This window comes from Sycon ciliatum, chromosome 1, assembly GCF_964019385.1.
Source record: "Sycon ciliatum chromosome 1, ocSycCili1.1, whole genome shotgun sequence".
NCBI classification, from domain to species: Eukaryota; Metazoa; Porifera; class Calcarea; order Leucosolenida; family Sycettidae; genus Sycon; species Sycon ciliatum.
In genome coordinates, this window is record NC_088643.1 from 49,167,711 (window position 1) to 49,195,598 (window position 27,888).

Here is a 27,888-nt window from a genome sequence, read left to right on the forward strand (position 1 = left end):
TAGTGCTCAGCGAATCGGTCCCTCACCGGCCGCTCGGTCTCACCAACGTACAATTCCGCACACAATGTGCAAGACATACAATAGACAACACCTTTGACTAAACACTGACTATCCACCATACTCGCATCACATGCACGACACTCCATTGGTCGACCTCTCCCTCTCTTCACCTCCGATCGCTGCTTCTCACGGGGACACACACGTACAGCACTCGACGATCGGACCAACATATCCTTCAAAGAAGGACCAGACACAAAGACAACACGAACATGCGGACTGAACTTTCGAACACGTCGTGAGACACGAGCGGCAAGTGAGTCGTTGATGAAGGGCAGTTTGATGACTGAATTGAATTGGTTGTGTCTGCGCTTGCTGTCACCAACGGTCACGCTGCTGTTGTTGAGACGGGTGTGTATCTTGTCTCTTCCCCTTGGCTGCTCGTCGTGCTGCGTTTATCTCGGTGCGTGGATAGTCATTTCTCTCGAGCAACTCTTCAATTATGGACATGCTCCTGTCTTCCGCTTCCGGTGTTGACGAGTTACGGATAGCTCGAGAGAATTGGTTCGTTGCAACAGCTCTTTTACACGACCAGGGGAGACATGATTCATAAGACAGGTGGACACCACTGTGGGAAGGCTTAACATAGAGCTCCCACTCTATGCTGTTTCCACGCACAGACAGCGCTAGATCCAGGAAGTTCACTGACTGAGTTTCGTTGACCGAGTGTTCCATTGTGAATTTGATAGTAGTGTGCTGTCCGTTGAAGTGATCTAGGAGTGCTGCTAAACCTTTCCAGCCATGTCTCCACAGTAGTATGCAGTCGTCGATATATCGCTTGTAGAGATCTGGCTTCACTGTAGCTGTCGAGAGGGCCTTCTGCTCAAGCGCATCCATGAAGAGGATGGCCAGCGGAGGTGCCAGATGGTTCCCCATCGCAATTCCACGCTTCTGACGGTACTGTTTACTATTGAACTCGAAGTAGTTGTTTGACAGAACATACTGCAACATCAGCTGTACATCCGCAACCGTCAATCCAAGCATGTCGACATCATCTTTATGCTGCTCTAGCTTGGTAATAGCGGCCGAAATGCTCTCATCTATAGGAATGTTCGAATAGAGGCCCACTACATCGAATGAGGCGATGATGCAGCCATCCGGGACCTGGCGATGCCTCTTGATGTCTTCAATGCAGGCTTCGGTGCTATCTAGATGAGCAGGTACGAACATAAGGAGCTGATTCAGTATCCTTTCAACAATCAACGAAAGGTTACTTGTAGGACTGTCGCAAGAACTGACCACGGGACGCAATGGCAATCCTGCCTTATGGTCTTTGGGGAGACCGTAAAACCTTGGCATCCGCGAGTGCCTCGGTTTAATTGCCTTCTCCAGTTTCTCCGGGAGCTTGTTCTTCAGATGAGTGTCGACAAAACGGCTTGTCTCCTCATCCAGTTTGTCCACCGTCATGGCCACCTTCTCATAGTCAGCTTCTTGGTCCAGCATGGCTTCGGCTTTCTCATCATATTGTGTACTGGGTAACAAGACGAATCCCTTTCCCTTGTCTGACGGCTTTATGACAACACTATGTTTTCCCCTGAGCTGTTGAATCTCATCTTTCTCTTCTTGGGACAGCGGTACGAACGTTGATTGTTTGCGGTTCCTCTTAGCTTCTTCATCATAGAGCGACATAATGTCATCCTTCATGCGCCGTAGCTTGCGTTCATCTTCCTTTCCCATCAATGGAGGTTGACGTGTTGTCCCACAGAGCTTCCTCAGGGTGATGTCGTTGTCTAGTGTAGTATTGCATGGTCTGACTTGCTCCTTTCCTTCTGGTTTGTACTGCTCCCTCGGTGTACCCTGCGCCATCTCCTCCACTTGCTGTGCCGTCCCTTGTTCCGTTCTCTCTTCAATAGCCGTCTGCCAGCGGTGTCCGAAAGCAAACCTCTCAACAGCAACTTCAGCATTACGGACTGTGCGCACGGTGCACTTCTGTCCTGGAACAAATTTTGGCCCACGTGACAGCAATTTGATCATCGTCTCTGGGACGTCGTCTCTCAGTGAAGGATCTATAACAACCCTCCTCCCATTGTCAAACCGACAGGAATGCTGTGTCTGCCTGTGCACATCCTCTTCGCTGCGTCACCATGGTCACCAGCCATGGAATAAAAGAACAAGAAGGCAAAAATGCACACGCAAAATATGGCAAGTTAAATGAAAATGAAAATGAAATAAAAGTAAATCAATCCAAAACCAAAATCAATTATAAAAATCAATCCAAAACCAAAATGAATTGTACAGGTAGCATATATGATTTACTTTGGAGCTTGAAGTAATACACAAAGAGAATTGAAATCAATGATTAGTAAATGAAGATCGACGTATGTGTATATTTATCAAGCTTAAAACGCATTGAGGGTGTTGCTGGACTTTAATTGCTGAGGAAGAGAATCCCATAATTGGTATGCTAGGAATACAGGCGATTTGCTCATAGAATTGTTTCTTGCAATCGGGAAACGAAGCGAGTTCCGGCTTGTTGAGGATTCATTGAACCAGTTTAAGGAATGCTGCACATGCTGAGGGGCAGTGATAAGTTTGATTTTGTGAATGTATACGCAGGAGGATCGGTCAATGTAATGTTTCAGAGGAAATGTACAGCAATTTTCATAGAGAACGGCTATGTTGGTCTCGGGCGGCAAACGAAGTATTGCCCAGAGAATCCGCCGATCCACAATCTCCAGCTTTGCAAAGAGGCCATTACCAGCGCCACACCACACAGCAATACAAGAAAATAGGCAAAACGTATGTATGATAAAAGGTCTTTCGGCATTCTGGTGAAATGTGGGGGAGATGGCCATAAAGAATACCGACGACTGAGCTTGCCCGCTTTTCCAGATTCCGGAAATGGTGGGACCAGTCCAATTTGCTATCAAGTGTAACGCCAAGGTGCTTGTGACGAGAGGTTATAGGTATCGGGGTAGGATCATCGGGGAAATGGAAAATAAAAGTTTGAAGATGTGCAACATCTGATGACGCGTTGGGGACGACACACATGATCTCGGTCTTGGCGGAGTTCGGCCTGAGTTTCCACCTTCGCATCCACTTGACCACACAGTCTATTCCTACCTGCAGGTCTAGACACGCGACGGGGAGCGACCGGTGACTAGCCAGCAGAGTGGTGTCGTCCGCACATAGCGAGGTGTTGGGAATTGCACCGATATCATTCACATATATTAGAAAAAGCAGGGGCCCCAGAATTGATCCCTGGGGGACACCAGAACACACGCGTTCAGGGTGGGACAATTGACCCGAGATACTCACTTGCTGTGAGCGACCACACAGGTAACTCTCCAGTCACCGCAGTATGCGTCCTTGAATCGAGAATGATGCTATCTTAGCCATCACTGCATCAGCCCACGGTGCCACACAGTATCAAAGGCTTTAGATAAATTGAAGAAGCAGACTAGGCTGTACTCGCTGCGATGGCGATTGTCATGCAGGGATTGAACAACTCGAAGTAGCTGCCAGGCTGTTGAATCACCTCGACGGAATCCGGACTGTGATTGATGGAGATATGGATCTACATGTGCATACAACTTGTCATACATTATTCGCTCACACAGCTTTGATATCGTTGAGAGAAGGGATATGAGTTGTGAGTGCCAGCTGAGCTGAACACAAGCTGGACACCATTCGTCAGCTGGGAATTTGCATCGAAGCTCTTGATAGCCACGATAAGCATAATTATACAGAGGTAACCTTGTTTGACTCAATACGCATGCAGGTGATACCACTAGTGGCACTACAATGTAAATGGTGCAAAATTGATGCAACAGCGAATATGTACTTCGTACAATCACGAACAATTGTAAGGCAAGTGTTCATGCCTGTCATAGAAGAATTTCAGCCCGGAAGTCTTGTTGTCATGGTCATAAATAATACAGGACTGGAGTTGGCTCTGGACATAAACACACTTGTGGTGAATACGGTCATTATTGCGAGAAAAATATTTAGCCATTGTATGTTGACACCTGATGCCGCAAGCAATATTTCATGTACATGGTTGTGAGACTCAATTGCATCCACAAGGCCGTAGATGCATGGAAGCACACATTGCTGTACAGTATAAGTAGTAGTCGACATGTGGTGCCTTCCTGCTGCACATGCACATGTGGCAAGTTGGCAACGACACATGACCTATCTGCACCGCACAGCGTGAGCTTAGAAAGGAATATTGCACACATAGTGCTATTTGTGTTCCGATATCATTAAGCCGGTATACATGTACTAGTATCCTTATACATGTACCTGGTCACTCGATAGGCGATGCCGACTGTACTAATCTTATCCATATTACCCGATAGGCTATAGCACACTGCGTCAGATCACTATGCAACAAAACAAGAGCTTTGGAGCGAATATACACTGAAGCAAAGTAGGTTTCAACGGTACAGCACTAGTCACGATGAGGGGAGTTACGAGGATGGTTAGGCCGTGGCACATAGATGATGATTCATTCGGTTAATGATTCATGCACGGTGGAAAATTACCACCAATGGCGATGATATTGCTTTCACAACAATGACATCAGTAGGAGCAGTGACACACCTTACTGCTCCGATACACGTAGGATTTACAAGCGAGTGAAGGGAGAGCAGACTGGTCTAATAGCAGACCGGGTCTAAGCAAGGAAGTAATCGGCATCAGAGGTGAGCTTGCACATCAGAAAACAGATGATGATCACCAAACACAGAGAAGTTGGCTATGTGTATGTTTGTGTCACTGTGTGTGCATGTGTGTGTGTGTGCATGTGTGTTTGTGTGTATGCGTGCACATCTGTGTGTGAGAGAGAGGCAGACAGACAAATAGCATATGGTGGGAGGGATCAAGGTCTGACCTCAGAGTTAAATGCTGACGGTGTGGAATAGCAACAGTGCGAAATCGGGCAGGGTGGTTAATGGCCCACACTGGAGCCGAGTAGGAGCGCCAGTGGTTGAGGGCTAGCACAGGAGTAGCAGCAGCTCCAGCCTAGGAAGATCAGCTTCTGGATGAAAATCTCCCGGACACAGTAGGTACCAAGCTTCACTAGCAGATTGCCGGCAGGGGTGCACGGCGAGCACCCGTACATCCCTCAAGCCACCAGAGCCGCAGTACTTGGACACGATCCAGGTGCTTACCCGCCAACAATGCTGAGAAGGCACTGGAGCCATACAGGAACTTATGATCGAGCATGACCACAGACTTCTAGTATATCCACGCTATAACTTTCTTATCATTATCCTCACCTATGTCTGACCTTAATCCTAATGCCGCCCCCTTTTTTCCGGGGCTTTTCACTCAATCCCGTAACCCTTTGCATCATCATCATAGCTTAGGTACTAGATCTCAACCACCCCCGATCACCAGTGCTAGTAGTGCTTCTCAGTCTGAGATAGCGGGCCTCCAGATTAGTTTCCTCAACATTTGTCACTTGCTTAACAAGAAGCACGAGGTCGAGGAATTCATCCATAAGCACAACATAGACATAATGTGTCTTGCCGAGACATTCCTGACCTCAGAAACCCCGGACAGCCTTGTCAACATCCCAAACTATAAACTTATCCGTCAAGACAGACCTGGCTTCGGTGGTGGAGTAGCGGCCTATGTACGGAGCTCACTTCATGTTACTCGGCTAGAGGACTTTGCTCGTGGTGATCTTGAACTTCTCTTTCTCCTCGTTCACGGCCTCAATGGTAAACTAATCCTCGGCACAGTCTACCGACCTCCTGGGTCGCTGGTCTCGTACTGGGACAAGCTGACTGACGCTGTGGACTCAGTCCACGCACCGAGGGCCGGGACGCCTATTGCTTTGGTCGGAGATTTCAATATCGACACATCGTCTTCCAGAGCCGCCCAGCTGACGCATCTTCAACATTTCTGCGGTAACTTTTGTATTTTGAACCACGTCACTGAATCGACGCGTGTTGGACGTGGTGGGTCCAGAACCACCATAGACCTCCTGTTGGCTGAGGACGGTGCAGTGGGCTCTTGCCGCGTTCTCCCGCATAGCCTCAGTGACCACCTCCCCATCTTGGCTACCCTTGCCTTCGAAATGCCAACCGTGCCAGTACTCAGATCTAGCCGAAACACCAGAGGAATAAATTTTCCGCAGCTCTGCCAGGACTTGGTCAACTCTCGTCTAGAAGACTTCAGCACGGCGACATCCTTGGAAGATATGTGGCAGCTATGGTATGACAAGGTCACCTCACTCCTTGACAGGCATGCTCCTGTCCAGGAGCACTGCTTATCCAGCTCTAGACATCAGATTCTTACAAGATCCCCATGGAAAACGGCCGTTTACCATGATGCAGTCCGCGAACGAAATCATGCCCACCATCGTTGGCTCCGAAAACCTACGGACACGGAACTTTACGACACATTTTCAGATGCCCGCAAAGCAGCAAAGCGGCTTGCTCGTCAGCTGAAATCATCCTACTATACACAACTACTGGACACGTGTCAATCCAACCCCCGTAAAGCTTGGAAGGTCCTCAACGACCTCTGCGGTCGGAAGAAATCGTCAACTCCTACTCGGCTCACTGCGTCTGCCCTCAATGCCCAATTCAGTTCAGTTGTCAGTGATCCGCAGCGACCTGATGTCCTATCCCAACCTGAGGGACCGGGCATAGCAGATGGCTTGAACCGCTTCGAACCAGCCACATGCGAAGAAGTGCTTGCTCTCCTACTGAAGGTAGACGAGAGGAAGGCCATGGGTAGCGACGGAATTCCCTGCTATGTGTTGCGACACTGCGCTCAGGTCCTGGCCCCGTCGCTGACTATCTTGATGAACGCGTCACTGGCCATGGGAAAGGTTCCGATGATGCTGAAATTGGCCCATATTCGCCCCATTTTCAAGGCAGGAGACCCCGAAACTGCTAAGAACTACCGCCCTATATCTTTGCTCCCGGTTGTTTCAAAGATCCTGGAAAGGATTGTGCATAAAAGGCTCTCGGCGACGAAGAACGCTTCGTATCGACGCCCTGGACTGAATTCGGCACGTCCAACAAACGGAATAGTGTATTTGTATAGACCCAAACCGATCATCAGCGCGTGCAGCGTTGATTAATAATAATAATAATAATAATAAACACAGCTCGCATCTTCCCTGAACCTGTTAGACAGGAGCAGAGTCGACGCATCTGTCAACAGTGTCAAGCCAAGTTAGTCTATCTCCTGCAGCTTGGAGAGCGCTCTCCACGGAGAGATCCGCTGCCTTCAGGTCGTGCCGAATCGTATCTATCCACCGCAATGGCGGACGGCCACGGGTTTTTTTATGTCGTTTGTGTTGATTGATAGCTCCAGTGCTTGGAACGAGGCGGATTCCGGACCCTCTCGCACCACATGGCCAAACCACAGCAGCCTGCGTCGCCGACATGTGGCACTAACTGGAGATTGTTTTGTTTCTGTGTATAAGTTGTTATTGGTGATGCGTTGCGGGTAGACAATCTGCAGCAGTACGCGTAGCTTCCTCCGTTGCCATTTGTCCAGTTTGTCGTTCAGCAATTTGGACAGAGTCCACAATCCGCAATTGTATAGAAGGATCGGCATTATGAGGCAGTTAAACATACACAGTCGGGATTGAAAGGAATGCCGTCTCCAAGAAATCGAACCAAACGCCCTGTTTGCTTTTGAGATTCTCATGTCCACGTCTTCTGCAGAGCCCAATAGAGAACCCAGGAGTTTGATTGATCTCCATTCGTTGCTGTTTCTTGTAACATCAACATATTCAGTTTTCTGTGTATTGAGCTTGAGGTTGTCTTCGTTAAATGCGTTGATTGTTCACTCGAAATAATGTTTGTGGAAGGAAACTGGCATGTCACAGTGAAGTTTGCTCTGAGGCCAGAGTCAATCGAACTGAGCCACTCCTTTGTGTTGACCCATTGCCTCCAAGTAAGTTGCCCAATTTTTCGCTTCAAATCAGAGGTGGCTCCAAACCGGACAGGTTTTAGACGGTGCACGTCAAATTCACTCTGGGTCTGAAATTAGGGCTATCGCTCCACGACGGCCAGTACAGAGTAACAATAAGCCTTGTGTGTGCTTCCATTAGTTTCGATTGGTATGCAGTGCTTTATTGGCGAGAGGTTTACCTGCGACAAGAAGTTGATTTTTCGAAAGTCGTAAAACTCAAGTCGCAGTGCGCGAAGCAACACGTCAAAAACTCACCTGCTCGGTACCATAATGATTAGGGCTCAAACGGTCACGGTTTTACCCCTGACGGTTAACTGCTAAGCTAACGGTCGGTTAACCGGTTATAACCTATAAGCCACGGCAATCCTGCGGACTCTTTTTTAACCGTATATTTGACTATACTCATTCAAAAAATGTACCCTATTCAGTACAACGCAAACTCGTACATTCTCTTGCATGCTCATTCATACATACTCTCACACCAAGAGACCAGATAATGAGATATGACCGAGTTGACAGCCCAGAAATTGCGTACGCGTGCGACAGCCCGCGAAAGTGCACACTTTGCAACGACCTGATACTTGAAAAATTGACTGAAAAGTTACTGCGTAACCGTTATCTTTATCGGTTAACCGTTAATTCTTCGTAACCGGTCTGCAACCGGTTAATCGGACTAATCGTTTGAGCCCTAATAATGATAATATGGCGCTTCTGCCTTTCTGGTCATCGCAGAGCCATCACATTTTGGCTCGGAGTAAAACACATCGTAGACCCGGGTGCTCGAATTAGAAACGATTTGAGAGGTGTGCAATTTCTCATCTGTAAATCTCAACAATGTCAGAATTTAGAAAAGCGATCCTGTCAGCTTTTCTATTATTGTGTTCACATGGCAGAAAAAACGACACCGCTATGCTACGTAAGTTTCTACGTAAGGTGCTCGGTATTAGATCTACCAACGGGTGGTAGCCGCGTGCTGTGCACGTGCACGGCAGACATTGTGTTGCATGCCGTGCATGCAGTCCGTTTTCGGATGTGCATGCGCGAGGAACTTCCTTCTTTGGAACTGCTTCTTGCATGAGCTGTTTCGGATATTTCGTGTCCTGGCTTATTTCGCTTCGGCTCTGCTGAGACCTCTTTTCACGGAATATTACTCAATGACAGGTGAGTTGACCAGTTCCCTTTGATTCATTTGCTTGTGTTGACTCTTTCATTTACGAAAAGTGTGCTGATTTTAGGTGGAATACAATAAAATAATAATGGAAAAGCTGACAGGATCTCTTTTCTAAATTTAGCTTTTCTGCTGTCGAGGCCTCCTTTTACGGAATACTCAATGACAGGTGATCTCTGAGTTGACCAGTTTCCTTCAAATCATTTGCTTATGCTCACCCTTTCATTTACGGAAACGTGTGCTGATTTTATTCGGATTTAATAGATCCATTCGTATCTCTTTGCACTTGCCAACAGTGTGCGAAGAACGCGAGTTCACCTTCTTGACGGTAAGGCTTAGATGTGTTGTCGAAATACATGTACTCATGTTCATTGTACATTGGTACGTTACAAGTAAGGCACTGGTCATGATTGCTTCCGGGATTCCGTGCTCCGATCATGGGGTAGAATCTGAATTTTGCAGTGGCATAGCATCGTTGGCAGTTCCCAATCTGGAGGCGAAGGTTCAAGGACGCATTGGCCGAGTACTAACGTTTATAATAGTATGCAAAATAAATTCGCATATCAGGGAAAATCTCCATTATGGAGAGGTTCATGCATTCAGTGACTTGTTTGCTTCATACGAAACAAGCCAATGGGTGCAGTCGTGAAAATCTCGTACGATTGGATTTGTTTACTCGAGTCTGGGCTGTTTGATTTGTGAGTACCGCCGAGATTGCACTGCCCCAAATAAAGTTGCGTGCCGGTAGAGCAAGAATTACGATCTGCAATCTGTTTGTTGTACCTGCAAGAATGTGCTGTACATGTATCGTATTTTCTCTGTTGTTGTTTCAGTTGCCGTCATGTTGCTAAAGAAAGGTTCAGTGACTCATTTGTTTCATAAAAGACGAGTCAATGGTTTGGTCTGGCTTAGAATCTTTCGCTGTAGAAGAAATCTATTCGTGTCGCTATTGCAGTATTGGAGAAATAATTGTATTCACTCGTTATAAAAATAGGGTTAAGACAAACTCACAGAGCAAATGCCATCGGTCCCTTGATGTTCGTCCTAAAGAGGTTTGACTGGATATCATTCATACTCCCCCAAAGTCGTGTAACATGTTATTATTATGGAGTGCCTTGTTTATCTCTCAGTACCTCCAACCATATATCCTTGCCCCTTATATCCTCAGGATCAGTGTAGTTGTTGGAACGAGGTGTCGGACTCAGCAATGTATTTGTTTACATTTTAATACATGTTTATTGTTCCTACTTTGCTGTGTTGTTTTAGATAATCGTGGACTTGTAACACTTTGAAGTCATTGAACTGCTTCCAAAAGTTTTACCGACATCAACAGGATTACGATTTCACTACAATATGATGCCGGATGACCTTATCACGACAACCCATGACTACAATTATAAACACAGAATCAACAAAAACATCTGCGGCACGCACCTGGTTACAATTCTCATGCAAATGTGATTTAGGGTGTGGACATCTGAATTTTCTGAAACACAAGACAATTTTATGACAGAGTCATGGAATTCTGCAACATCCACAGAATGACCTGCGTATAAAAAAAAGTATCACCGCCACTACTCATATGATTCCCCTGCAGAAGAACATGAATACATGTATGCAAGACTAGTTCCATTTTCTGCAAGAAAAGGCTTGCACATCAATGCAAATTGATATGATACACGTACATGTACATAGCCATAGGGGCTCCCGTAAGAAGACCATAGGTCTGTGCGAAACACCCTAGTAAAATAAAATAATAATAATAATAACATGTAGAGTCGCTACATTTAGGCCATCATTTAGGGCATTCCATTGGTGACACAATTATAGGTTCTGATCGGTGGAATATGCTGCCTTCCACTGTTCGCTCTTGTACAGATTATCGCCCATTTGTTCGTTCATGCTTAACCTTTCTAGGGGCTCCCGTAAGAAGACCATAGGTCTGTGGGAAACACCCTAGTAAAATAAATAAAATAAAAATAATACCGGTAATATCCTTTAGCCAAAAAACAAAAGAAATTATAGCAATAAAAACTGCTTTATGGCAGTTTTCTAAAAAAGGTTATTGTGTTCTAGTCCATGGACCCCGTCTAAAAAGTAAGAAATTAACGAAATGTGATAGCCGAAAATTAAAATTTCACACAAAACCTCACAATAATCACACACAGGATGCGAGACGACCTTTTCCCCTCGTGGTCCTCTTTCACATGCAAGCATGTTGGCGCAGTACATGTACTTGTACAAGTACAAGTGTCGGAATAAACAAGTGTTGAAAGCCGTACTATTAGATCTTCAAGTGTCGTGATTATTGTGAGGTTTTGTGTGAAATTTTAATTTTCGGCTATCACATTTCGTTAATTTCTTACTTTTTAGACGGGGTCCATGGACTAGAACACAATAACCTTTTTTAGAAAACTGCCATAAAGCAGTTTTTATTGCTATATATACTTTTGGAGAGGCGATGGAACAGGGAAGAGAGTCTGGCTTGACCCACCTAGCAGGAATTCAGAACCTGGGTGCGCTACAACACAAGCTACGGCACGAAGTAAAATAGTCGTATTTCCTTCGGATTTTTTACTTGAAAATTGGGTGCTCGAATCAGAAACAGCAAACTCGTCAGATCGTCTCCGATTCAAGCACACGGGTCTACCATCGTCTACGCTTGGTATGGCAGTTGAGGGCAGGGAGTAGTAACTAATTACTTACTACTTCGTTTTTGAGAGCAAGATGGTCAGTGGAGCCGCAGATTCAGCAGGTCTTTGGCAGCACCGTACCGTGGACCCACATCCTCGAATCAAGGACTATTGTAGACCCAACAAAAAGTGGGTCGCGAGTATTTCAAAAACCGTTTACCGCGCAGAGCTGAAATTTGGCATGCCGTTAGCGGGCCGTATGTTGATGGTATTTGTGAAAACTAAACGAAATCGGAATAAGTTTACAAGTAAGTAGGTACCCTGTCTCTCATTCGAGCACCCGGGTCTAGTCCGTTCCGGTTTACAACCCGGTACCCATGTGAAACCGTCGCCTCTCTGAGCTGATCTACCATGCATTAGCATGCATTGTTCATGTTAGTGCCAGATGACTGTATCGCGCTAGGCCGCTAGGCGCGCGCTAGCTAGCGTTCGGGCTGCACATAAACAGCGCTAGCGCTAGCGGTGTAGACTGAGCTGAGTCTGTTCTTGGCATGAATCACACGCGCATGATGATTTCCAGGCTCTTGAAGTGAGGATAACGGGAAAAGAGAGAGAAAGGGATTGGCAAATTGAAAACAGTAAAAATGGCTGGATTATCAGTACAGAATTTGGAGACCTTGGTGAGGATCTGTCGTCGATCGCACTGCTTGCTGGAGCCACTGGATGACAAGGTGCTCTTTTATGTTGCTCACCTTAGGATATCTCCAAATTGACACCTGACTCACCTGAAATTATTAGTCGTCAGGCCACTGTCAACATTGGTAAGTTGTAGAATCATACCCGATCAGTTACTTCGGGATTCTTCTTGTTATGGACATCATGTGCCTGTTCGAAATGTTACAGGCACAATTGGTCATGTTGCCCATGGAAAGTCAACTGTAGTAAAAGCTATCTCCGGCGTCCAGGTGAGTTCCGTGTCGGTGCGTGCATGCGTACATGTTGCCACTGAGATTTCGGATTTGTTGATCTATCCCTTGAGAACAAACATGTGTTGTCTGTTGGTCATCGTCACGACAGCACTCCACCAAGCTGTTGTGAACTGAAGATATTTGTTTTAAATAAGCCCTTCATTCTGTGACGTCCTTCAAGAAACCAGGCTGTGTCAGTTTCAACCGTTAGAAATGAAAATGTCAAGATAATACATGTCATGCAAATGGAAGTCAATGATGATAAAAACCTAACTCTTTTTCGGTCAGCAGAACCGGCACCCTTTTGTATTTACCCCTCGTAAATTTGTACGAATCGCATCAGGGTTTGAAATGGAGGAGTCCGTGACATTCAGAATGGAAGTATTAACTACATTCCGAAATAGCAGCACTTTGGTGTAATGATACAGCCTGCTGACGTATGAATATAAAAAATAGTTTTGTTATGGCAATGTCGTCTGATGGATGCTCTAGCAGCAGCACGGTCATTTGAGTTTGTATCATGACTTACTCAAACCCAGATGCATAGTAAATGTGCTACACATTTTCACGTTTGGTTTCTTTGCATAGCAGTTGTAGCAAATCGGGGTGCGGGTTTGTGTGCTACCGTACCGAGTGCTCAGTAAAACATGCAGGGCGCAGGTACAACTGCACGCGAACTTTCGACCGATGCGCGGCATGCATCGCAGCTTTTCGCTCCACAGCCCTGACGTTGCATCGCAAGTAGGCACAATTACGTTGCAAAGTGCGATGCGATACTGGGCAAGTCATGCCCTGAATCTTTCTCACCAACATTTTTGATACCCATGTATTGCAGTGTGTAGTTGTTCATGTTTGTGGCTAGCATTGATACACAAGCTCCACAACGAAACCATTGGGCTGAGAAGTCCACTGCAACATATTCCTTGCACTCATAAACACTTCCATTCTCTGTCCCATGAACACGCTCTCAGCTGTACAAAATATTTGAACAACAGATTGCCTTTACTTGTTTTGTGCAGCTGAGAGCCTGTTTGTGGGACGGAGAATGAAAGTGTTTGCGAGTGCTTGGTTTTTGGTGGCAAACAGGGGGCAGGCATAGCTATGGCCTCAGACCATGACTGAGAAGCTGAGAGTACTACTTGTAGCTTCAATTCAATTCCTGCTTGAAATTGGAGGGATTTTCAGCCGTGCTGCGACCCACAGTTCGGAACTGGTGACCTGGCACGAAAGTAACATGGATGCAGCGAATGGAATTTTCAGTCTCTGGCGCTTTGCGGTGGGTCTGATCTGCTCGCAGCACTGCAGTTTAGGACCAAGCATCTGCGCCTCGTGGCCTGGCACGAGGAGAACATGGATGCAGTGAATGGGATTTTCGGTCTTTGACCACTTGCTGGTGAGCTGATCTACTCACCTCCCACCGCTTTAGGAGCTGCATCTGCGCCTTGATCCTTGAAGGGTTGTGGCGTTCCTACGGATGCGGAAAACTCGGTTTCCAGCCGAGTCTCATGCGAACCGTGAAATTTTTTTCTGCGCCTTGATCCATTCCTGTGGGTACACATTGGGCCTTGAGGGTGGTGGCGCTCCTGCCGATGTGAAAGAGTCTGTCTGATTCTCACGTGAATCTTTCACTACTTCAAGAAGTAATATTTTTCATATGGTAGCCAATTCACGGTCAAAACATGTTTCCATTTTGTGCATTTGCGTTGGGACAGACTGTCAGATTCAAGAATGAACTTGAGCGTAACATCACGATCAAGCTCGGATATGCCAATGCTAAGGTCAGTTTATTAACTTTCGACATGCTCGGGGCTAGTGGTGCTCGAATACTTTTTTTTTTTTTTACTGGTACCACACCCGTGCCTACATGCTGTATGTGGTATCGTTTCCTGGTGGTCTGGGTGGCCATTGTAACTGTTGTTGGCCCCTAGCTACATGCCGCCATGGCCAGATTGCTTGGATCGACTATAGGCGAGATTGAATGTGCCACCACTATCATAGTTTCCGACAGGCTGTACTCATCCATGCAGGCGTGAACTTGTTCCATGCTTTGGCTGGCCTTTGCACATGCTTTTATAGCTACCTTGTACACTGTACATGTGTGCGCTTGCAATTTTTGTTGGTGGTAACTGTGTGTGTGTGTGTGTGTGTGTGTGTGTGTGTGTGTACTGGTGCTGTCACTGTCGGATGTGTAGATCTACAAGTGCAACAATGCCAGATGCCCTCCACCTGCATGTTTCCGCTCCCAAGGTAGCAACAAGGAAGACTTATTCCCTTGCGATCGGCCGGGTTGTACCGGTAGCTTTGAGCTGAAGCGGTGAGTATGGCAAGCAGTCGATACTACTCGTCTTGGTGTAATCTTGCCGATATGATATCGGATTCCTGTTTTATTTCATTTAATGGAAGCACCTTCGAGTATAGTGTCACCTTCCTATACTAGTATGCTCATACCTTGTTTATTCGAGCTGTTTGGGACCAGGCACTGGCGTACTTAGTAACTTTAAAATGTCTGTAACTTTGGATCACATACGTTTTTGATGGGGAAAGGCCAGAGATACGGCAGTATAATATCACTAGTTACACAACATTTGACAAAGAGTTATATTTTCCAAGAAAACTCATGCAAAGGGTGCCCAATAGCCGAAAGTGCCTGTAACTCTGGTGTCTAGATAGTGGATACTATTGAAAGTACATAACCCCCAAGAGTGTGCAGCTCCAGCTATGGGATCTATGACGTCAGAACTTCACACCACGTGACAAACCGGTTCACATTATTTGCACCCTTTGCATGATAGATGCTTAGGTTCAACTCTCTTGTGGTCACATTGCACTGTTTGCCAGCCTATCCTTTCGAATCCTGTCACGTGATGTGAGGGTTCTGCCATCGCAGCACTGCATAGAGTTCGTGCAGGCGGTTGCACAATGAAAATTGTGCTGGTTTATAAAGTGCTGGGTTAAAGAGAGACGACTGTAGTAACCAAGGTACGGGCACATGTTTACTTCATACTAATGGCAAAGTATATTTTGGCAGCTGCCGTCTCCATTGCCACGCTCTGGTATATTTGCTCTAGAATTCACTGCATATGAGTTTGTGCTAGCTGGTGTGTGTGTGTGTGTGTGTGTGTGTGTGTGTGTGTGTGTGTGTGTGTGTGTGTGTGCGTGCGCACGCGTGTGTGCATTTATGATTGTAGACATGTGTCATTCGTTGATTGCCCTGGTCACGACATCTTGATGGCGACCATGTTGAACGGTGCAGCTGTGATGGATGCTGCTCTGCTTTTAATCGGTATGTCTCCTGTTTGGATTACATAAGGAATCTTCCCTTGGACTGTTGTAATTGCTGTTGATTAAGGCTGTGTTTACCTCAGGATTTTTAACCCGGGTTGAAAGTCTGTACGATGGAGAAAAATAGGTGGGTGTTTACATGAAGACAATTGACCCGGGTCATTTACTGATATGCCGCCAAAAGTCCACTTCTAGAGTCCTGTATGGTCACGTGAATGCTTTCGCACGAAATTTGCCTGTGCAGTGCTGTTCGAACCTGGCGCGTGATACGCACAGAAGTACGGTAGTACGATTACTCGCCGTCAACCCAGGTCAAACGCAATGCGTCATGTAAACGCTCCAGTCAATCTGTGCTCATGGCGGGTTGAAGGGTGGAGGGCCCTCTTTGATGACTGCGGCGAACCGCTTGAGGTCGGTGAACAACGTAGCTAGCCCTCCGGCAACCGCTCATAACTTGTGAGCCTGTTGAGGCCGGTTCAACGCTTTCAGTGCGGACGCTAGGTCTTTGTGTATTGATTTTAGAAGCGTCGTTCTTGCATGGCCTCAGAAACCTGGGCACTCGCTCAGCTCGATATATGCAGATATGACAAGTTGAGCTGGGGTTGGCGGGTCTCATCTGAGCATGTGGCCAGGCATTCTCCATCCAGCAGCTCTGATGAGCTGACCTAGGGAGGGGTCTAGCCCCAGTTTGCTTGTAGAGGGAGTTGTTGCGTATTATATTTTTTCATGGGTATTTGAAACCGATCGCTGATCTTATTTTCTGGTGGTGGAAGTACTCATCTTTGTCTCTGTCCTGTGCACTATTCAAAATCCGAACAGCCTTTTCTCCAATGCAGGGATTTAAGTTTTGCCTGCCTCCAATTTTGGTTGAGTGCTTGCCATTCCTTGAGCACATTTTTATCTTTCCACCCGGTCTTTCTGCAACATTTCCTATTTGGTATTCTTGTTTTAGACAGTGTATTGTTTCTGTATTGTTGTGTGTCGTGATCAGCTGGTAATGAAACTTGTCCGCAACCTCAGACATCGGAACATCTCGCAGCCATTGAGATTATGAAGCTGAAGCATATCATTATTTTGCAGAATAAGATTGATTTGGTCAAGGAAAATGTCGCTCTGGAGCAGCACCAGCAGATCCTGAAGTTTATTCAAGGTGAGCGTTGGTATGCATTTACACTGTACTTGTTATTTCGTGGCATGTGATTACTGTCGTATACTCTACAGACCATTCTCTTTGTTTTGAGGAGTGACATTCGTGCGATGGAAGTCTACAGCTTTCCACTGTTTCACACTGCCTGTCTCCTTGATCTTCTTTAGGTACCGTCGCAGAAGGCTCTCCAGTCATCCCCATCTCTGCTCAGTTGAAGTACAACATTGAGGTGGTGTGCGAGTACCTTTGCCGCAAAATTCCCACGCCGGAGAGAAATTTCACCGCCGCACCTCACTTAATCGGTAGGTTGTCGGGTATTTGCTATTGCGGACACGGCACTACTGCCGTTAGTGTCTCTGCATTTGGCTTGTCTTGCTGCTGCTGCTGCTGTCCAAGTCTTCTGTAATTCTGAAGGTTTGATTCTCTCTCTCTCTCTCTCTCTCTCTCTCTCTCTCTCTCTCTCTCTCTCTCTCTCTCTCTCTCTCTCTCTCTCTCTCTCTCTCTCTCTCTCTCTCTTGCCATCCAGTTATCCGATCATTCGACGTGAACAAGCCCGGTTGCGAAGTTGAAGACTTGAAGGGTGGTGTTGCTGGAGGCAGTATCCTGAAGGGTGTTCTCAAGGTCAGTTTACTGCTAAGGGGTCGCCCGGGGTTACAGATTGTTTTTACGAAACGAAAGGTTTTAGTATTTTTCAGCCTCCGCCCACCCACCCTTTCTGCAGGTAAACCGCAGTCCAACAAAAATATTGATTTCCATCTTCGGCACCCGGAAGTAACAGGGCATTCTCCATGCACCTTTAATAATAATAATTGTTTTCAAAACGAAACTCCTAAAACCCACCCACTCCCAAACGAAAACATTTCGTTTTGAAAATACTATAGGTAACCTTGGGCGACCCCTAAGCTGTGCATGAGTCTCTGTCCACGTGGCATGCATCTATACAAACCTCAAGAACTTGGCGAGCTATCCTCAGGTGCTATTTTGATTAGGGCCGAAACGATAGCCCATTTTGCCTTAACGATAAACCAATAACACTAACGATCGATTTATTGGTTTTACCGATTTTACGAACAAGTTTTATACGTGTCATGTTGGACATCAGTATACGGCAAAAACAATAATAAATTTGTTCAACTATATACAGGTACGTATGGGTGAAAGATCCACACAGGCCCAAAAAAGACTAAAATGAAATTTGCAACGTGATATGAGCAGTGTTCCTCTGCCATTAACAGGGTTCTAGCCAAGGGGGGGGGGGGGGGGGGGCGCAGCGCCCCCTACTCTGTTTGCGCCCCCCCCCCCCCCCTGTGAAAAATTGCCGCCCCCTACTCATTTTCCGATTTTCGTGTTTTTCATGCATAGATGGTTCATAAAGGCACATTTGTCTGGGGTGAAGTCAGGGATTTGCCCCATACGTTGCATTTGACGTGGCAAGACAATATTGGAAAGTGGAAAAATGGGATATTGGGTAACTGTTTTCCATGCCCACCCCCTACTATTTTGACCTGGCTAGAACCCTGCATTAAACATCAACGATCAGTCATCTGTCTTCTACAATGGAGAAGGGTCGACTGGAATCGACAATCCAGTCGATGATCGACTCCGTCAACATGCCTGAGCGCCTGCTGTCGCACGTTCGCAAGTTACCGGTGCCGAAGAACGCCGTGACGGGCTTCATTCCAGCACTGTTCGCTGCATTGTCACTGCGCTCAACATTGCTGGTAGTCGCCGTTGCTGTCGACTGGGTTGCTGGTCCTTTCCCTACCGCAGCGGCGTACTCATCTTTATGAGCAGAAATCAGGTGCTGGAACAAGTTGGTTGTGCCACTTTGACGGACGAACTCGCGGCTGCACGAATTGCATCTCGCTACGCTATCAGATTCCTCGAAATATACCCAAGCTGGCGATCTCTTGGTCAGACTAACTTTCGCTTTTCCAGGTGGCAGCATATTTTTGTCACTGCATGCTCTCCTCGCCAAAAAATCAAAACTAACTGTAAGTTTTTGACAAGAACTGAACAAATTAGAAGGCCGGCAGCCACACTCACAGTTTCGCTACAACCTAATAGTAATGAAGCTTTCCGGTTGTTACATTTTCCGGCCACGCTGACTAGTGCAGTGAATGTAGTGACTATGTACGACTACGAGTACCCAAAAAGGATCAAGGGCGCAATGATTGTACAGACCTACGGTTTCATGCACGTGTACTTCGACGGTCATGCACTTGTGCGCATGACACGCGTGCATGATGCCATGCACGGTCTGCGTGTACTGACGCCATGACAGCTCTCGCACTGTACAGTCATAATCGTTATCGGTCATAACGATTATCGATTTCATCCATAACGAGTGATATACGAGTAATCGGAATAATCGTTTCGGCCCTAATTTTGATACATATCATGTAATCATCAGCGTATCCATTTGCTGATCTGTGGCACCTTATCCTTCGTTGGCAGCTTTGCGGCTTGCCTATCTTGTGATATGTACATCAGCATGTATGTAACACCAAGAGTACATAGCCCCCAAGAGTGTGCAGCTGCCGCCCATGGGGAATGCAACGGAAGCATTTCACATCACATGATCAATTCGAACACACTGCCTGCACCCTGTACATGATAGCAAGAGTACATAACCAAGAGTGTGCAACTCCTATCTCGAGCTGCGATGGGTTCACCCACGGCGGATTTTTTTTATTGCGTCATTCTTTGGCTGGAGTATGATCAAGTGCGTATGCTTTCCCGCGCATTTTTTGTAGATACGGTGAGAGTTCACCAGGTTCAGGACACAGCGATCTATCGTCCGTTATTCTGCTTCGACTACCGTAGCTGTGATGTACAAATTCTTTGTACGTTGATCTCTGGCTACGCATGATGGCATCGGCGAGCCAAACACCCGCCAAAGACTGATGTCATAGAAAAATTCCGCCGTGGGCTGGGGGATCGTCGAGTTGCACACTCTTGGTTATGTACTCTTGATGGTAGCTATAGGATTGGTTGTAGGCGCTCTTCTACAGTGGTCCCTCTAGTATCCGGCACCATTCGTGCTACGGAAATTCTGCTGGATTAGAAAATCTGATTTACTGCTGCAATGTGCACGAAAAGGACGTTTTGGTAACTGAAAATTTAAAATTATGCTGGTTTATAGAGGGTGCTGGATTAAAGTCGGATGACTGTGTTGTGTAACCTATTGAACCATGTTAAGTGATGTGAAGCTCTGCTGTCGCAGCACTGGATAAAGAAAAATGCAGACAGTTGCACACTTTTGGGGCTCGTGTACTCTTGGTGACATGTGCTGCACTATTGTGACTTATCACGAGGCAATATTGAGTAGGTGGTTGGACATCCATGTCGTTCCAGTGGCAGATACTCAGAGAAACACCATATCCATTTACTAGGGAGGTTTCGCTCTATGTAATTACGTATGAAAATCCGTATGTCGTACGCGCCGGGGAGCGAGGGCAACTTTCATACGTAAATCTCTCTACGGATTTCCGTAGGAAAGCTCTTTCCTACGTTGGGTCCTCCGTAGGACTTTTTGAAATATTTTTCGCACTTTCTGGATTTATCCATGGCAACATTCAAGCCGCGCGAAACACAAGGTACACACTACGTGGAAAACAAAATGGAAATCGCGGTTTCGGTTCGTGGTGCATGCGGTGGGCGCATGCAGCCAACCCGTCTCCAAAGCAACAAGGCATGGTTAGCAGTCGTGGAGAAATCAGGTAGATCGAAACCCAACAGCCCTGATTTTTACTTATGAAACTACGTGCAGTTCCTACGTTATTTTCATACGTAATTCCGTAGAGCGAAACCTCCCTTATGTCCTGTTAATGATATCAAGAGTCCATAAACAAGAGTATGCAACTGTGATCTCTTTTCTATGGGCCAGATGCGCGGCGCGCTGCCTTCATTACATCATTCAGCTGCAATCCGCGCACTTCGGAAAATCAAACACCGCACTTTCCCTCTGGTTTGAAATGAACTTTCATACGGAACTGGAGTTCACGCGCCAGAATTCAGAGATCGCGTAGGTACTGGAACGAATCGAGCAAAAACGGATGGGCTCTTACGAGAAATTGTGAGTTTGAATGCATGCTTTCAGAGCGTGATGAAGGCAAGTTACGTAATGAAGGCAGTGCGCCGCGCACTGGGCCATAACCACAGTTGCATACTCTTGTTTATTCACTCTTGATGATATATTGTGGCTGGTGCTTCTGTATGTTAAGGTCGGCCAAGAGTGTGAGGTCAGACCTGGAATGGTGTGGAAAGACAACGAAGGAAAGGTCCACTGCCGGACAATCCTGTCCAAGATCGTCTCGCTCTATGCCGAACAGAATGACCTGCAGTATGCTGTACCTGGCGGTCTCATCGGTAGGTTTCAAACTTTTCACCTCGGTATCATGTATGGTGATGTTCTTAGACCAAGCGGCTCTTCTCATTTTTCTGACAGACTAATGTTACCGTATGTCCGCACCTTTAAAGCCATGGAGGTATATTCGATTATAAAGTCAGTCTCAGTTATAAAGCCATGGGCCTCATAAATGAAAGTATATTTGAAGTATGTTTTGTAAAAATGAAGGAATTAGTACTATGCTAACAAACCTACAGCCCAGCAGGAAGGGTGAACAAGTGGTTTTAGATTGAAATTTCTATGTGGACTTTGACTTTTATGGCATGGCGTAGTGGGTGAGTCATTTTGCATCTAAAATAGCTAGGAAAGCAGCGGTGTTTCGAATATAAGGCCATGGCTTTAAAGGCGCTGACATACGGTATGTTAGGTTGGGAATAAAGGCACAATCTTACGGTAGTTTCACAGCGTGATAGACTCGTATCATACCCTAGCCACTCGAATTGTCAGGATCATTCCCGACATTTGTTGAGCGTGGGTCTTTGCGCATTGTCGATTCTTGACTGTTGCGTTTCGAGCCCGTGCACCCATCTTGGGTGTGCAAGTCGAAACCTCTTTGGTGCTTCGTGTTCGTACTGTGCTTAACTTTGACTTCCTCTGGCCTTCTCTATTTCGCATGTCACCAGGTGTGGGAATGAAGATTGACCCAACACTTTGCCGTGCAGATCGACTCGTTGGTCAGGTAAGTCAAATGCTCACCCCTTTTTTTCGTTTCTGTTCTGTTGGTTGGCCGCCTCGCCTATGTTTATCAAAGCAAAGCAGCTTCCATAAGTCTATATTGGATATTGTGGCATCATGCACGATTTCCTCGCAGAAAATATAAGGTGTAATTCCTGAAGCTATGCAGGGGATGTGAGACGTCACAAAGCGACAGTACGTCTAGTGTAGCCACGGCCGGAAGTCGTTCATTTCCGCACCTATTCGGAAGACCTGGCGCAGTACCTCTCTCTGTGCCCTCACATATCTTTTGCATATCTTCGGGAATCACACCTTTCATTTTCTGTGGGAAATCGTGTGTGATCCCATGATATCCAATACAGACGTATGCTGCTAAGGGGTCGTCCGGGGTTACCGATTGTTTTTACAAAACGAAAAGTTTTAGTATTTTTCAGCCCCCACCCACCCACCCACCTTTACTGCAGGTAAAACGAATTCCAATAAAATATTGATGTCAATTTTCGACACCCAGAAGTAACTGGGCATTCTCCATCAGCATTCAATAATTATTTTCAAAACGAAACTCCATCAAACCCACCCACCCACAAACGAAAACATTTCGTTTCGAAAATATTATTGGTAACCTTGGACGGCCCCTAAGCGCGTTTGATATCCTATAGGGCCTTAGAACGTCTGGCGAAGTCAGGGTCCAGCGGCCTTATTGCATACGTTTGTTTGAGCATGAATGCATAGTGAAAAGGAGAAGGACAAAAATGTTACGAGTTATGACTAACTGTCCACCAACGTAGCCAGATCTTATACAGTCAGCGAGTTCGACAACATGGCACACTCTCCTTTTTCACCATAATTTAATGCCTACGAGACGCACACAGTGCTTTTGTGTACCATTGTGTATGTCATGTGACCTGCACTACAAACACTCTGGCCACATCATGCGTACGGGATGCAGGTCATCACTTGCTCAGTGTTTTAGAGAGCTGTTTGATTGAACTGCGAGTGTTATGTCACTTTGTCGTGCATGCCAGGGCGGATCCAAGGGGGGTGGGGGGATAGGTGCTCACGCATGCCACAATGGTACGTGATGGTGTACCTATGATCAATATGTTAAAAGAAAAAAAATTGCCATCGTATTTTCAGCGTCCCTCGGTTTACCCTGGATCCGGTCCTGCATATATTGCTCACAGCACTCATGGCGTTGGCTTGTGTGTTCATGCGAACGCAGCTTAACAGCTTACTTACATTGCGTTACCCATCGTTGTGCAAAACAGTGAATTAACCGCTCATTATCGCGGGTGAGCGACTGGCGTGTACATGTGATGTGTACATGTAGCAACGACTTCCAACGTGTTACCTACTGTCGTGGACATGGAAATCCGGTCGAATGACCGTGGCCGGCGCCCTCAGTGCGTACAGAACGTTGCATGCGCAGCGCACATGTTGATCGCATGCGAACTCACGGCTGCATTGCCTCCTTGACTTCCGACTGGATTTCCATGTCCACGACAGTACTTTGCCAGTTGTTGCCTCAGGGCGTGAGTAATCAATGGGTCAGCAGCTGCAACACACGTGCACAGATGTACATTTACTGACAACTCAAACACGTTGTATCGGGCAGCGCCTGGCTTCGGCATCCCGTAGAGATTCCCATGTATGCAAACATGGCTAGCAAAGCAAGCGCCCTAGCCGCGGCCCTTCGCAACAAGACCCTCGTTTTGATCCTTGTCTGCGGTGTGTATGGTGCGTGCGTGATCACGGACAGGTCCTTGGTGGAGTTGGTGCATTGCCCGACATCTTCACCGAGTTGGAAATCTCATATTTCCTGCTGCGCCGCTTGCTCGGTGTGCGGACGGAAGGTGACAAGAAGGGTGCCAAGGTAAGTACTTGGTAGTACTTAGTATTCTGAGTCTGAGGTTACATGACTGTACCTGTGAAAATGTTACGTCCATGTGGTCGTGGTATCTTGTACTTCAGATAAAGTCACTTCCTTCCATGTAGAGCAGCGTTCATCATTGTGCTGTCTCATGGCCCAACAGTGACGTATATACCTGTAAATCCATGTACAGTATAATAAGGTAGTTGTTTTGACTGTATGGACCGTAAGCCATGACAGCAGCATCCTGCTATGTTCCTCTGATACTTGATACCACTCATTCAGCTTCATCCCGGTAATATTTTGCAAATGATTGCCAAGTACATGTACTTTAGTTTTCGCGGCATTAGAGTTGTCATTCCTTTCTTGGTTTCCTCGTTTCTTTGTCCAGGTGGCGAAGTTGACCAAGGGTGAGGTGTTGATGGTCAACATTGGATCATTAAGTACCGGTGGCCGTGTCCTAGCTATCCGTGCCGATTTGGCCAAGATTGCCCTAACACAGCCAGTGTGCACACAGAAGGGTGAACGTATCGCTCTCAGTCGGCGCGTTGAGAAGCACTGGAGGTTAGTTGAATCCCGTGTTTGATTCTGTATTTATCTTGGGTTTGTTGTAATTTGCTTTCATTAGAGAGGTTCTGCTACACGGAACTACGTACCAAACTCCGTGTCAACTGCAGTGAAGTTTGACACGGATTTTTCGTACGTTGCACCGGTTCTGCTGTACGTAGCATGCTTGAAGCATGCACGAACACCCCGCCACATGTACTCTGTACGCTCAGTTTTCACACGGAGTCCAGTCCGTGTCAACCGCGCTTCACACGGAAAACGGTATGAAAAAATCCGTATCAAACTAAATCCCGTACCGCGGCGAAGTTTCCATACGTACTTTGGCACGTTATACCGTGTGGCAGAACCTCACTATTCAGTTCGACTGAGCCCTTACTGAGTTCGATGCTCAGCCGTAAATCGATGCACAAACTTACTGGTCAAAACTCGATTGTAGGCGGATAGAGCCAAGGTCGTATTGCCATGTGCAACCTAACTTGACTTGGATTTGGACAAACTTACTGGTCAAAACTCGATTGTAGCCGGATAAAGCCAAGGTTGTATTGCCATGTGCAACCTAACTTGACTTGGATTTGGAAAGTCTTGATCCTCCATCATGTCAGAATAGACTGTATGTAACGTTTTCGTTCTCTTCTCATCAAGTGCTCTTACAGGGAATGTGGCAAAATTGCTCAGACAGCAACTATAGGGGCACAGAAATGAGGGAAATACCACATCACACTGCAAGTGTGAAGCAGTTTTGGTTCAGGAACGCTCCTTACGTTCTTGTAGACTGCGTGGATAGCGTAGATGCATGCACTACATGCACGGCTGTTTTTTCGCGAAATTTGGACATTTAACAAGATGGCAGCCAAAAGTCTCGATTGGGCTGGATCGGCAAGGAAATTTGAATTTTCAAATTCTCAGCAGCCGATTTCGCTGTGGTTTTCGCTCGATTTAGAAAGCTACCAGGCCAGGTTTACCCGGAAAACAGGTATTCCGTGTTCCTCTTGAAACTAGCTTTCCGCTGGTACCTCACATGGCCAACTTCCTCGCAGGAACAGTTTGTTCCGCGTTGCACAAGTCAAGCCTTCTTTCTCGCTCGTTCCTTGATTCATCGTTGACATGCCTGCCTCAAGAAGCCCTTTCAGAAGTTTTCCCAGTCTAGCTTTCAGTTTCCCCAGGTAGAGGACTATCTTCTGGCTATCTTCACCAAGTTTTATCACGTCCCGTGCGTGCGATGCTGAGCTACCTTTTCATGCGATTTAGGGGACAGATGGCATGGCGCTGGAGTCGCTGTTGAGTCCAGGAGGCCGAGGCCTGGTGGAAACTGCCCAGTAGACATGTGGGGTATTGCTGAAAAAGGCAGCAAGCACACAGATAGCCCCGAAATTGTGATGTAGATCCAATTGTGCGTTTGTTCGAGTGCATATCGGCAAATTTGAAAGTTGCACCCGTGATCCCGACGAGGAGAAGCTGAAAATCAGTGTGTGCGTCAATATCCAGACTACCAGGGATAGCTTGGAGAGGTTCGAAAAGGTCAGGATGCTGGTTGACCACGGCAGGAGTTCCTTTTACCTTCCTTCTCTCTCAAATTGTCTGGATATTGAGTATCTCGCTCGAGCGCTTTCAAATAATAAATCCTGGTTTGACTTGCGAAATCGTGGAACCACACGGAGAGTGACATGAGTTTCATCCCAAAACGCAAACTCCCATCGTATTCATGAGGTCTGTACCGCGTTACGTAAATCGCACTGAACGACTCCATATTGTTAGATGTCCGTGCGCGAACAGCCGTGTACAATGTACATCTGGGAGACTCGGTGACTCGTGAACTCGTGCAGAAAACGAAATTCATTTCGTTCCATGGTCCAATTTTGGTATGCGTACTTTGAAGCAAAAGGGTTCGGTGACTTGTGAACAAAGTCAATGTCAGTGGGCTTTGATTGCCTTGGCAATATACAGTTTTTTTGAGAAAGTCAAGTTTACGAGAATATTTACGAGAAAGATATGGGTACTACCAAGAGTAAATAAACAAGAGTGTGCAACTTCGCATCTCTCCTGCACAAGCTGCAGATACCCCGGCCCACGGTGGAAGTTTTTGTTGACGTCACCTTTTTACACAGGACACGCATTTTGCCGCAAAGCAGTGTGAGAGCACGTGCTGGGCACCAACCTTGTAATGTAAAGTCCGGCCAATTGCACGAGGCAAAACTTCCCAAAAGACTCGCAGTGTGTGCGCCGTAGAAAAGATTACGTCAACTAAAAATTCCACCATGGGCCAACCCATCCGCGAGTTGCACACTCTTGTTTATCTACTCTTGGTACTACATCGTACTTCTTGTTTTGACATGGTAGTCCTTATTTGGGGAAGCTCGTGCTCAGATCTACTTACGAATCGAACAGCCTGGACCTGTCTATACGAAACCAATCTACAAGACTCTAATCCAGCAGTGACTCATTGACTTGTTTTGTATGAAACAATAGAGTCACTGAACCTCTCTATTTATGTACTTGTGTGTGTATGTGTGTGTGTGTGTGTGTGTGTGCGTGCGTGCGTGCACATTTCTTTTGACAGATTGATCGGCTGGGGACAGATCCAGAGAGGAGTCACAATCAAGGCAGATGAGGCCGGTTTTGAACACAACTAGACACTTCTTGATATTCTCTCATATTTTTTACTTGTAGATCTACCGGGATGAGACAAAAAACAGTGGACAAAATTCTGACCTTGATTTTTGCAGAAAATGTTAGATGTGTGCTCCTACAACCCTCCTCTGTCGAGTAATTCTAGGGCATTTTTGTTAGTGTAAAGTCGATGGCGGGTAGGATGCCACATCTTAAAATGATATTGATTTGAAGCAATTGATCAAGGAGTGCCTTCATGGACTGGATTGGATGGTATATCATGCAACATAAAGCGCAGTTTGTGTCCACTTTCTCGTTGCATCCGGTCAACACGTAAGCCATATCAAAATGATGTCTTGCCCGGTAAGATTGCGGAGCTGCGAAATCAATGCGAACGAGCGGAGTTTATTTCATTCACTGATGTTCACATTCCATTCCTACCTTGCATAGCACATACCGGTACCCTTTCTACTTTTGCAAGGGGATGATTACAACGCGTTTAGCGAACGTGGATAAACACATGCGTATGTGTGTGCACGCGCACACACACGCACGTGCGCACACACACACACACACACACACACACAGCTGCTATCTGCAGAGTATGAGCAAGTGTGCA

The 27,888-nt window shown here is 46.4% G+C and overlaps 2 protein-coding genes across 2 annotated transcripts; one reads left to right on the top strand and one right to left on the bottom strand.

Moving 5' to 3' along the window:
• Positions 1 to 375: 375 nt before the first annotated feature.
• On the bottom strand, positions 376 to 2,031 carry LOC135805071 (uncharacterized). The gene has a single exon (XM_065319066.1). It carries the CDS (start codon positions 2,029 to 2,031, stop codon positions 376 to 378), a length of 1,656 nt encoding a protein of 551 aa, XP_065175138.1.
• A 10,245-nt stretch (positions 2,032 to 12,276) lies between these two features.
• LOC135830789 (eukaryotic translation initiation factor 2 subunit 3-like) lies at positions 12,277 to 27,510 on the top strand. Its single transcript, XM_065343005.1, has 14 exons — positions 12,277 to 12,422; positions 12,500 to 12,563; positions 12,646 to 12,707; positions 14,423 to 14,488; positions 14,903 to 15,024; positions 15,899 to 15,993; positions 16,984 to 17,142; positions 17,307 to 17,441; positions 17,666 to 17,760; positions 21,366 to 21,510; positions 22,174 to 22,229; positions 23,985 to 24,098; positions 24,487 to 24,659; positions 27,220 to 27,510. Exons 1-14 carry the CDS (start codon positions 12,387 to 12,389, stop codon positions 27,290 to 27,292), a joined length of 1,395 nt encoding a protein of 464 aa, XP_065199077.1. The 5' UTR covers positions 12,277 to 12,386; the 3' UTR covers positions 27,293 to 27,510.
• Positions 27,511 to 27,888: the final 378 nt, after the last annotated feature.

Coding starts and splice junctions, on each gene's coding strand:
- LOC135805071 (XM_065319066.1), bottom strand. CDS start 2,031: ATGATCAAATTGCTGTCACGTGGGCCAAAATTTGTTCCAGGACAGAAG.
- LOC135830789 (XM_065343005.1), top strand. CDS start 12,387: ATGGCTGGATTATCAGTACAGAATTTGGAGACCTTG. Junction 17,143..17,306: donor GATCCTGAAGTTTATTCAAG/GTGAGCGTTGGT, acceptor GATCTTCTTTAG/GTACCGTCGCAGAAGGCTCT. Junction 24,660..27,219: donor CGCGTTGAGAAGCACTGGAG/GTTAGTTGAATC, acceptor TTCTTTTGACAG/ATTGATCGGCTGGGGACAGA.